The sequence below is a fragment of the Alligator sinensis genome, unplaced genomic scaffold (genome assembly GCF_000455745.1).
Source record: "Alligator sinensis unplaced genomic scaffold, ASM45574v1 scaffold535_1, whole genome shotgun sequence".
NCBI lineage: Eukaryota > Metazoa > Chordata > Crocodylia > Alligatoridae > Alligator > Alligator sinensis.
This window is the reverse complement of record NW_005842157.1, coordinates 1,989,692-2,001,817: the sequence shown is the minus strand read 5'-3', so window position 1 is coordinate 2,001,817 and position 12,126 is coordinate 1,989,692. Positions and strand designations below refer to the sequence as shown.

General features: G+C 39.9%; 1 protein-coding gene across 2 annotated transcripts in view; it reads left to right on the top strand.

Moving 5' to 3' along the window:
- LOC102371223 (WD repeat-containing protein 47) overlaps positions 1-12,126 on the top strand; it is a 52,407-nt gene that overhangs the window by 13,824 nt on the left and 26,457 nt on the right. For both annotated transcript variants that reach the window (XM_025206491.1, XM_006025656.3), the window contains exons 4-6: positions 1,001-1,803; positions 6,656-6,782; positions 9,382-9,560. In XM_025206491.1, coding sequence (XP_025062276.1) covers positions 1,001-1,803; positions 6,656-6,782; positions 9,382-9,560 — 1,109 coding nt within the window. The remainder of the gene's footprint in view (positions 1-1,000; positions 1,804-6,655; positions 6,783-9,381; positions 9,561-12,126) is intronic.

Below are 12,126 nucleotides of genomic sequence, written 5' to 3'. Positions count from 1 at the left end.
CTCCACCCCATCTTCCAGACAAAGCACCGAGATGCGCCCCCCCCCAAACTGTGTGTGCGGGGGAGACCCCAGCCTGTGCCCTGTCTTTGCAGGGGTCCCATGGTCCCCGCACAGTGTTAATGTGGCCCTGCACAGGCTAATTTGCCCTGGGACCTGCACCCCACTAGGGTCAGCTCTGGCTGTGGCTATAATCCTGACCCCTGGGTAAGGGCTGGAGTCTGAGCCACAGAAGCCCCCTGACTCCTCACTGTCCTTGTACACAATTCTAAGATGAGGGGCACTTTTCCTTCATGTTAAATCCGGGAAAAAGCTTGTTTTAGAATCAAGTAAATCAAGTAGGTAGTAACAGGAAATTCTATATTCAAGTCGGTAGAGAGATAGTTAAAAAAGTAAAACACTTAGTCTATTTGTGTGGCCTTTCTGGCCACTAATAAAAGGGAGAAAAGACCTTCTTTTCCTTTATTTTATGTATTGTATGTACTTTCATTATTAGACAACATCATGCAATCAGATTCTAAAACAAAGGCTTTGATAAATGGATTGTGTTAAGGGATATTGATGGGAATCTTCTGCAACTAAGATGTCTCAATCTTAATTATTGCATGTAACATGACCTTCTGCTTCAGATTTTCAAATAAATGCAAGTGTTTAAAAGTTTAAATTATTCAAAGAGCTGCATTAGTCTTTGTTTTGTTCTATTTTTTTTAAGAAGCAAGGAAACTCTTAAAGTTACTAATTTCTGGAAATAAAAGAAGCTTAGGGATATAACAAGAATCAAATTCTAACTTAAGTGGGGTTTCTCTTTTTGGATGTGAGAAAATGATTTTGGGTTCCTGAAATAGAAATGGCATCTGAACCTAAAGAGATTGAGCCATCTCTTTTGAAATGTTAATATCTTAAAATGTAGTGATTTTTTTTTTTTCCCTCCCAGCTTTTTTACAGAAGAATAACATTTTAAAATGTCCTTTTTTGTTCTTTTACATGAATATTTTTACCATAGCTGGAATTTACAATGCAAGAGGCTGTACAGTGCCTACATACTTTGGAAGAGTATTGTCCCTCTAAAGAAGACTACAGTAAACTATGTTTGCTACTCACATTGCCTCGTCTGACCAACCATGCAGAATTCAAAGACTGGAACCCCAGTACTGCACGAGTTCACTGTTTTGAAGAAGCCTGCATCATGGTAGCAGAGTTTATTCCTGCTGACAGAAAAGCAAGTGAGGCTGGCTTCAAAGCAAGTAACAATCGTTTATTTCAGCTTGTAATGAAGGGATTACTTTATGAATGTTGTGTGGAATTCTGTCAGAGCAAAGCAACAGGAGAAGAAATTACAGAAAGTGAAGTATTGCTTGGCATTGACCTTCTTTGTGGTAATGGGTGTGATGACTTAGACCTAAGTTTATTGTCATGGCTTCAGAATCTGCCAGCTACTGTTTTCTCTTGTGCATTTGAACAAAAAATACTTAATATTCATGTTGATAAACTACTCAAGCCCACAAAAGCTGCATATGCAGATCTGCTGACACCTCTTATCAGCAAACTGTCACCTTATCCATCATCCCCAATGAGGCGGCCTCAGTCTGCTGATGCTTACATGACTCGTTCCTTAAACCCTGCCTTAGATGGGCTATCGTGTGGATTGACGAATCACGATAAGCGAATCACAGATCTTGGAACCAAAACTTCTCCAATGTCACACTCCTTTGCTAATTTCCATTACCCTGGAGTACAGAATCTAAGCAGAAGTCTGATGCTTGAAAATACAGAGTGTCATAGTATTTTTGAAGAGTCACCTGAGCGGTAAGTTTAATTTAATTAAAGGGTTTTTTTTTTCCAAAGTGAAAAAATTAACAGAAATGTAATACATTTGACCTATATTTTATTTTATTGGTGTCAGTATTTTAGTGGCACTTGCAATTTGATAAATGATAAGAGAATTGCATCTGATTTGTGTAAATTGTGCTGAAATTAGACTTTCAAAATAATAAATGTTTAAAAAAATGGATTTGAGCATGAAGGTTTGAATCTAGACTCCCTCAGAGATGTTAGAACTTCATACTTCTGCTATGAAATTGAACAAATCTAAAACCAGATGAATACTAGACTTTCATTATTGATACTCTTTTTTGACTTACTACATTTGTGGGTATGTTATGGCATGTGAGTTGAGGCGTAAAATATTGCAAGAGAACTTTTTTTTTTTTATTTCATATAGTAGCAAAGCAGCTCATTGTGTTCTTGCGGGGAAGTGTCTCATTTCAGTGTAATGGTTTTGTTATCTAATACGTTAACGATGTAGAAGATGAAACTATGTTCAGTAGTTTCCTCAGAATTCCTGAACTCTGTATTTTAATCTGTGTAGCCTGTAGCAGTGGTTTTCAACCTTTGTTAATTCGGGGGCCCCTTTGGAAATTTTGAATAGAAGTATAGACCTTTAAATTGCAAGTGTGGGTATTCACATACTTTTGATTGATCATAACCATCTTTCACTAACCCCTTGGCCATAGTCCAGGGACCCCCAGGGGTCCTCAGACCACAAGTGGAAAGTCACTGGCCTATAGTCCCACCTTCATGCTTCTCAATGGATAAGCAAAGTATTCACAAAGTGGCACTACTTCATACTGTGCGGGCCGCCTCCCGATCTCGTCCATGTCGCCAGGTGCAAGCCGGGAGTGATATGCGGACCTGTTTTTGCGCACGCGGGCTGTGGCCAGCAGCCCGGGCACGTGGGGTCGAAGAAGACCGGTGGCGAGCTGGAATTAGTTATGGACGCATAATGGTTGATTAAAAGATTGTTTACTTACACCAAAGATGGTCGTGGTGTAGGCTGGACAGTTTTCCAGGCTCAGCTCTGCTTAAATCCTCGCTAGAGGACTCCGACAATTGACCCCGGAGTGGTTGAAGCTCCGCGGGTTTGGCTCGGTAATTGGCCCCGGAGTGGTTGAAGCTCTGCGGGTTCGGTACTTTCAAAGGAAAGGGATTGCGCTCGGCGACGGGGAGAGGCTAGAGGCCGTTTGGCCCCCGGAGTGGTTGAAGCTCCGTGGGTTCGGTAAATAGGCCCCCGGAGTTGTTAAGACTCCGTGGGTTCGGTAAATCGGCCCTCTGTTGCCCTCTTAAGGAGAAGAAAAAGCTGGGTTCGAAGGGATTAGCAGCACTTAGAAATCTTCACGCTCTTTCTCCCAAACTCCAATTGCTTTCTCTCTCTCTCTCCAACTTGGGCGGAAACCACCCAAGCTCTTTATACGGCTAGCAAGCCAATCGCTAGCCGCCACGTGTGCCTATATTAAGATCGGCCAATAATGTGGCGCAAATCTTAATACAAATGGCGGGAACTCCTTTGCACTGTGCATCACTATGATGCAAAAGAAATGCACCATGCAAAGAAGGCTATAAACGGCGGGAAATATTCTTTTGCACGTGGGTTCTCCTATTGCAAAAGAAAACTCCACTGTGTAAAGAAGCTGCAATTTGGTGGGAACATAATTTAGCGGTGCCGAAGCACACAAAAACAAAAAACCACAACTTTGGGTTGTGACACATACCAATTATCCTGGCAAATTTAGGACCTCATGCTGTAATAATTAAATGCATAATAAATTTTGAAGGTGATGGAACTATGTATGTGTGTTTGTTAACAGGAGCAGAGCCTTAGATATCAGCTCTGTAATATTAGAGACTTAAGAAACTATAATTGTATTAATAATATTTTAATAATAATTTGTTCTTCAAATGAAATCTTAGCAAAACTATCACATTTGCTTCTTTATTTCTGTAGAAAAGACTTCTAGCTAATCGGGTGCAATGCTAATGAATGCTGTAGAAACTAGTCATTACCTCTTATTAGTAGGGACTGATATGCAACGCTGATGTCTCTCATTCAAAAACAAACTATAGCAGGATCCCTTCTGCTATGTGTGTGTGTGTGTGTGTGTGTGTGTTTAATGGTAGTTAACTTAAGGGGGTTTTGCTTCTGATTCAAAAGCTTCTTGTTTTGTTTGTCTTCCTTTTCCCATGCCCCCCTAGAAAGCAGCTGCAACAATTTATGAAATAGTTCTCAATGGGAGCATCTACACAAGACATTTACTGCTCAGTTGACTAATTAACTGCACAGAAAACATCTGTGTCTACCCATACACCCCTATGAGGGTGCACAAAACTAAAACTCTGCAGCAGGGTATGGTAAATACAAGTCCTGCCCTGCTGCAAAATTTGTTTGTTTGGGGGTTTTTTCATGTGCAGTAGACACTGAGGTGACTGGCTGGGGCTACCTGCCGGCTAGCCTCACAGTGAAGCATCCTCATGCCACAGCCAGCCCCTCTGCATCACATGGAGTGTGGTTGGAGCAGCCCTGGGCTGTTGGCTGTCAGCCTTCCCCGCCCCTCCCCATGCCTCTCCTCTCCTGGCTACCTGCCAGCCAGGGCTGATGTGACCTGGCTTGATGTGCTGTAGTCTGGGCACACGTGTAAACCCGTGTGCCTGGGAGCTTCCTAGGAGCAATAAATAAGCTGTGGAGCAACAAGCACCCTTGTTCTCCTGCACCCTTGTTGCTTCCTTAATTCTACAAGAGAGAAATGGGCCGACAAGGTTCCTTGGGTGAATTTGATATCTTTTATTAGACCAACCCAAATGGTTGGAGAATAGTTATTCAGCAAGCTTTTGGGTTCAAAAACCCTTCATCAGGCTCAGGAAGCTGCAGCAGTTGGTGTGTGCTCTTCCTGGATGGACCATTTGGGTTGGTCTAATAAAAGATATCTCTCTGAATCTTGTCTGCCTATATCCTTAGACCAACACGGCTACAACCTAAACCCCTGCAACAAGAGAGAAATAGCACTCTAGATCCATGAATTGGCAAGCAGGGGGCACTCTAAGGAGACTGTTACTGAATCTGATCTGAAGCAGCATTCCTGATTCTACTTTTGCAAAGATCAATTACAGATGAAACAGATGTTAACAAAAATCAGTGCAATAATAATTACAGAGATCTTAAGTTTCATTCTCAATATGATGAAAGATCTTTAGAATCTTTTGAAAATATTTTTTTTCAATTTGAGACTTAGAGCTGTTGGCTCCTTAACTTGTATAATGTTATTGCTTTCAAAACCTTGTACAGCATAACTCAGGCACATAGGAAATTTTCATAATTTTCCAAATGTGGTCACTAGTTGACTGAATTGTTGCATTTTTGGCACTATTGCAAGCATCTGTGTCTTGAAAGTAGGTCTTGAAGTGGAATATTGTATGAAGGAGTCTATATTTGGGTAACATTTGACTTTTCCTTTTTTCCTTCCAGTTTTGGTATACTTTAGTAATTGATTCTACATGATGCATTTATTAAGTGAAATTTATATTTCTAGTCTACAAGAAGCTCTTCTGAATTATTAATCTTTAGTCCTGCAAGCACTCTTTATACAAAGGATTTGGATGATCAGAACCTTAATTTGGTGTTAAGTATAGCTGACACGATTGCATTTTTTTTTTTTTTGTTTTAGTGTAGTTAAATTAACTTGCCTTGAGCGCCAGAAGTAAACAGAGCCAGACTTCAAAAGTGTTCTAAACCTTCAGTCGGAATCCCAATTTCAAAAGGACTTAGCTTTTAGTTATGCATATAGATTAAGTAGTTAGATTATCAAGAATGGGAGCATCTGGGTTTATTCTGGTCTCATGCTTCAGCAGAAATATTTGCATTACAGATTTGTCTTCATTTTATATATATATAAATGGGAAGGTTCTTAAGACTTGCTTGTTAGCCGGATGATAAAATTTATCTTGGCTAATGTACATAAATACCAATATATTTTAAAATAATGCAGTGGAGGAAGCCTTCTCCAGACCAGTAAATATCTATAGTTTTTTTTCCAGGTTTCAGAACGCTTTCAAAGTGTCCAAATTTTAATGTATTTTGCAGGTTATTGACTGCTAAAGCATTTTTCAAGTATTTCCATCTGGAAATACTTCTCCAGGCTAATTCACAAATACTCTGTAAATTAAAATAACAGTAGTGACATTAGGGATAGTCTGGTTTACCTACTTCGAGTGTCATATAAAGTTAACCTTTTCTACTAGTAGTAGTATTTACAGTATTGACCTCTAGCAACAGACAAGTAACATGTTACAGGCAATGTTATACTTTGTTGTCTCTGTTAACCTGACATGCATGCTGCAGAAAGCAAAACTTCCTGTTGCTTTGAGTAACATGGTGGGGACATTGCTGTATAGTAGGGTCAAACTCATCAGGGACTGGCTGCACACTGACCTTGGGTTGTGCCAGCAGTGTTGCGGTTGGATGAGTGGTGTCAGGTGTCACAGGTGTTAACATAGCCATCAGTTGCCCCCTGCTGCCAGTGTTCCCCAGTTGGGTTCTGTACCCCAGATTGACAGTGGACCCCAACCAACCCTTCTCGCCACACCTCTGCTGTATAGAGTAAGTGACAGTTACAGATGCCACATGACAGACTCATGCATTCGATGGGCCTCAAATTTTGTTTCTCCTAAGCAGTAACTTTTGGCTTCATCTAGAGTAGTTTTTACGTAGTATTTGTCAGGTTTTATCCTAGGGATGTTAATCCATTTGTAGTTATTTAAAAGACTTTCTGCTCTTCTAGAGCAGATTTCTCAAATAAGCCACTGCTTTCTCTTTACATGTCAATGAAAGAAGTGACACTCCCGTGGAGCCACAGCATTCCATTGGCAGTGAGACTTTGTGCCAGAGTTCAGTTCCAGAGAATGAACCAGTAAATGGAGCACAGAATCAAGGACCAGCCAAACAAGAAAAAAATGAGGTAATATTTGATCATTTCCAAATAATGTGGTCCTTTGAGCCGCCTGCTCTAATAAACAGTATAACAATATTTCTTCTGTGCGGAGAACTTCATTCATGTATATGACATTTTCAGTCTGGGTGCTTTTGAAACTTGTTCTGCTTTTACAAATATGCTTACAATGTAAGATGCAACCTAAGCAGTTATATTTCCATTAGATTCACTTGTGCTTTTTTAATGACTGGATAAAGGCATCAGCTTACAGTGTCCTTACTTTTGAACTGTATTTACTGTATTTAAAAATGTAGGCCAGTATTCATAGCTGGAATACACATTTAAATAATCTGATTTGAAAAAAGCCATTTTTGTAAGCTGCTTTTAACAAAGAATCTGTCTAAAACTTCATTGCAGTTAGTTGCCTTGGGATAGGCAGCGTTAACAACCTGAAGGATTCTTGTCAGTGACAACTGAGAAATGGACATTCAGTACTTCCAACTGAATGGGACAGTCTTACTGAGAATACAAAGACCTACTTATGAAGCATTACATGACTCTTAAGCGTTGTTAACTAAATTGTTATTTAGCTTTGAGTTGCTTAACGTTTTATACATCAGTAAACTTTAAGAAAGATATAGTGGGTCTTGATAAATTTACCAGGTGGTAAATAGTAAGGGAACAAAATATAGTGGTTGGAATCCAAGGGTTTTAGAGGTTCATGTCACTGTACCTAGCCTGCTCCTCTCTGGAGGGGGAAGTGGGGGCAGGGAGCAGAGCAAAGGTTTAATGACATTTTGTTGAAATGAAACGAGAATTGCCTACCTCTCTACTTCCTACCATTCCACAGATCTATCTGCCTCATTAGTCAGTGACAGAATAGGGTTTTATCTGAACACTTACGTTACTATTTAGTAGTGAAATAGTAAAGTACAAGGACTAGGTTTGGTCAGATTATAAACTCTAGGGGTTTGGTTGCTTTTTTGTTTTTGTTTTGGTTTGTAACTCACTGTGGTCTTTATCCTGTACTGAAATCTTCCTCTTAAAGGAAGGCATCCAAGCGGCATTAAAAATATAGTTTAACAGTACTTGTCTGTTCTAGACACTATGGCTGCTTGCAGGCATAGAAGGAAAAAAAACCCAAACACTCCTTTACTTTTAAATTTGGCATGTTCCTGTGCTGAGCCCAGCACATGGCCAGAAGAGGCGGCATGTTAGTTGCTCCTGGCTTTCCTGTCTGTAAAGATTGGGCACTTCAGTGGGGTTTTTGGCACTTTTTATCTAGTAGCTAATTGACTCGGCTTTAGATAAAAGCACCAAAAAGCCCTGAAGTACCTGATCTATGTAGACGTTGCAGAGCTGAATCCAACTAATGTGCTGCTGCTTCCAGTAAAGTGTGGGGGGGATTTTTTGTTGCTGTTGTGGGTTTTTGGGTTTTGTTTTTTTTTTTGTCTGCAAGCAGCCTACTTGTGCTAGGCTGTGGGACAACTAAGAGAGGACTGGCAGGAGTTATGGTGGGCTATATCACTAATGAATGACTTCCCTACTGAAATAATGTGGGGAGGGGCTGGATTTGGGCATGGGGAAGATCTGAGGCAGCCACTTTTCTAAGTAAGGGATGTTTCCTCACTATGGAAAAGCAAAACATGCAGAGGCGAATGAAGACAGGAGACTTTTTTTGTTTTGCCTGAAGATGCTAGCCACCTACTACTGGCAGATAGAACAGAATACAGTTCTGAATTTTGAAGGGTTAACTGTGAGGCCAGAGCCAGTTGGACTCCCAGGGAACACAGCTAAGCTACTTGAGAGCCCAGGGTTTGGCAACTGGTTTGGAGCTTAGGTAGCCATACTTTAGGGTCCCATGGTTCCAAAAGGGTGCCAGATGTGGGCTATGTACTTGAAATGAGTTTTTAAAGACCTAGAACTTGCAATAAGCTATACACAGTGAGACTAGTTGTCACTCAGGCATGGGAGATCCAGTTACAGTAGGTTGGAGTAACTTTGTTTTCCTTTACAAAAATTCTGGTCTTTAAAGGTTGGCCTTTAAGACTGTAGTAGGACATTGTACTTCCTATTAGTGAAAATCTGCTCTGAAAGCAGAACTGTCTTATTTAAGCAACAGATCAACATGTATATTTACTTACTTTTGCTTCAGCAAATTATCTTTGCAGTACTTTACTCCATGCAGAAAAGTAAAAGCTTAAGACAAAAACACTACTCCTGTTAATAAAATTTGATGTCTGTATTCTTTCAATGAGAACATAAATGTAACTTTTCAAAACTACACCTTAAACTTAATATTTAGATTCTTTTGCCTTCCTTCATACAATTTTTTTCTTTCAAGGCTAAAGAGTATGTTGAAGGATTTTATTTCTCAGCAACACCATTAAACTTAGCAATTTTCCATGTCTCCTCCCAAACCCAAATAGAACACATTTAAGTTTTAGTATGTTGCTGTGCTTTTTGGTAAGTTGTAACCTATTAGTTTTAGGTTAAAAATAAAAATATTGCTCCCCAAAGGTGATTGTATAGCATGTATGTTTATAACAGTACAGGGAATTAAAAGTATATAGTTGCAATAATTAACTTTAAATTTGTCTTACCCAAATAACATTATTTCTTTAAGCTTCGTGATTCAACAGAGCAATTCCAAGAATATTACAGGCAAAAGCTACGTTACCAGCAGCATTTGGAGCAGAAAGAGCAACAACGACAACTGTACCAGCAAATGTTGCTAGAAGGTGGTGTAAACCAGGAAGATGGAGCAGACCAGCAGCAAAATCTAACTGAACAATTTCTTAACAGGTTGGTTTTAGTTATCTGTAATACTTGCTAACCACTGCATGTTCTCGGTAATAAATTGCCACCAAATCATGTAAATGGTAGAAGTACACCAATACATTGGTTGCCTATTGGGTCGACACTGATAAAAGGGAAATTTACATCATTGGCTTTTTTTGGTCATTGTAGCTGATTTTAAGGTTTTCCTATAATTTATATCTTCTGGCCAGGGCCCACAGATGCCTGGGTTCCCTCCCATGAGCTAGGGTGATCCTGGGTACTCTCCCATCCCCTCACCTGGATACACTCCCATCCCCTAAATTTATTAGGGGAGGTCAACGGGGAATAGAAGAAGCGCTGTCTACTAGGGCGCCCCAGGGAGTGACTAGGACGAATGGGTGTAAACTAGCTGAGTGGATTTAGACTAGATATTGGGAAGAAATGTTTCACAGTAAGGGTGGCCAGGATCTGGAATGGGCTTCCAAGAGAGGTGGTGCTATCACCTAGCTTGGAGGTCTTCAGGAGGAGGCTAGATAGTCACCTGGCTGGGGTCATCTGACCTCGGTCCTCTTTCCTGCCAGGGGCAGGGGGTCGGACACGATGATTCATTGTGGTCCCTTCCGACTCTACAATCTATGAATCTATGAACCAGCGGGCTGGGCTGGGCTGGAGCAGCTGCCGCAGTGTCCCAGGAGCTGATGAGGCACGGACTGTGGGCTGGAGCAGGTGCTGTAAAAGATGCTGAATGCCACAGACGTGACAGGGGTGAGGAGGGGTGGATGAAGCTGAGCTACCCAGCCCAACATGACTCAACCCGCAGTTAAGATTGGTTTTCAGATCAGTATTGGCCACTATGGCTGGTTAATATTCAGCTGTCGGTATTGGCCAAGAAAATCTTTATTGGTACACCCCTAGTATATGAAATTGGTGGTTTGTGAATATTGGGAGATATTCAAAATTCCAGGTATGGAATTTTTTTATTTTTTTTTAACGCCTCAAAAATGCATGGTTAACTAAAAATGTTCTTGTGTGTATGGGAGGAGGAAGGGGATGATCCTACCAGTGAAGAATTGCAAGCTAGAAAGACATAACTTTAACTACACTGTTGTGAACAGAAATGAGTGGAAGAAAAAACACACTTTTTTTTAATTTAGCCAAATAATAAAGGTACATTTTGAATGAGATAGGATTATTTTTGCATTTGTTTTCCTCCTTAAGATGCTTTTAGTAAATCTGGTAACTGGGGAAGGTTTCTCTCCATGTTATCTTATGGTAGACAACTTCTAAGAATATCTTGCATTTGGAGGCTAATTTGTAGATGGCATCAAGTATGTCTTAGCTCAAAGTGAACCATTGCTATTTTCTCAAATCGGAGGCTTGCTGCACCGCAGATGCACATGATGCACAAGACTGCCATACCACATCAATTTATGTGATTAATCAAGTCTGCTCTGGTGTGCTGGATTTCCAGCCCCCAATTCCTGCCCCCACTCCTTGCAGACCCTACCTGATTTCCTCCCTCTCCCCATCCTGACTTACCTTAGATCGGGTATCCATTTTTAACTTGGTCTAAACACCCCCTAACCTCCCCAAAGGGTCTGTGTGTAGCTTTAAGCACTTACTTGATTTCAGTGAAACCCCTATCTTAAAATAATGTCATTACATATATGCTTGCAGTTAAATGAGCATAGAAGTTGTGGCTTAACCTTTTTTTCTTTTACTAAAACCAGACAAAATGGATATGTTGGGGGGAAAAGAGAGGAAAACTCAAGGAAACTTATTCTAGAGGTCTTCTAGTGAAAAATATTAATTCATAAGTACAGTTTTACTCCTGATATTTAAACCCATATTGCTTTGCTTTAGAGTAAGCTGATTTTAATTTAGGGATAATCCATTTTTAAGAAATAAAATCTATAGATTCCAATAATTTTCAGAAACAGTAATTTAAATGACTGTTAACTAGCATTTGGGAACAGAAGGTGATTACAAAGCAGAGATTTACCATACAACCTTGAAAAAATAGATACTTTCTATACGTTTTCATACAGAAAACGCTAGTTAAACTTTTTCGTTTTTAGTTGCTTTGGCTGCTAAGGCTTTTTAGATCTATTTTTGGCTATGTAAAAAATTATCTTTACCCATGGTTTATTGTAATGTTGTTATAATTAGGAACTGGGGGTTTCACACACCTAATTTGAAATGTGCACTATTTCATTGATTAGTTCATAAGACCAAAAGCTAGTTGAAGAAACCTGTGCATGCTTTTGAACTATAACTTTGAACTGTCAGTGACAAAAGGAAGGAATTTTAGCCTTTTTAACTTGGGATTAAATAGATGCAAAATACCCTACCTCCATGTTTAAAAAAATAAAATAAAAAAAATTCAGAAACTTAATCTTGTTAGAAAATAACATTAATTCTAGATGTTAGAACATAGGCAGACAAGGTTCCTTGGGTGAATCTGATATCTTTTATTAGATTAAAATAGTTATTAGGCAAGCTTTTGGGTTCAAAAACCCTTCGTCAGGCTAAGGAGGTTTCAGCAGTTGGTGTGTGCTCTTCCTGGATGGAATGAAAAGTAAAGCAGCCA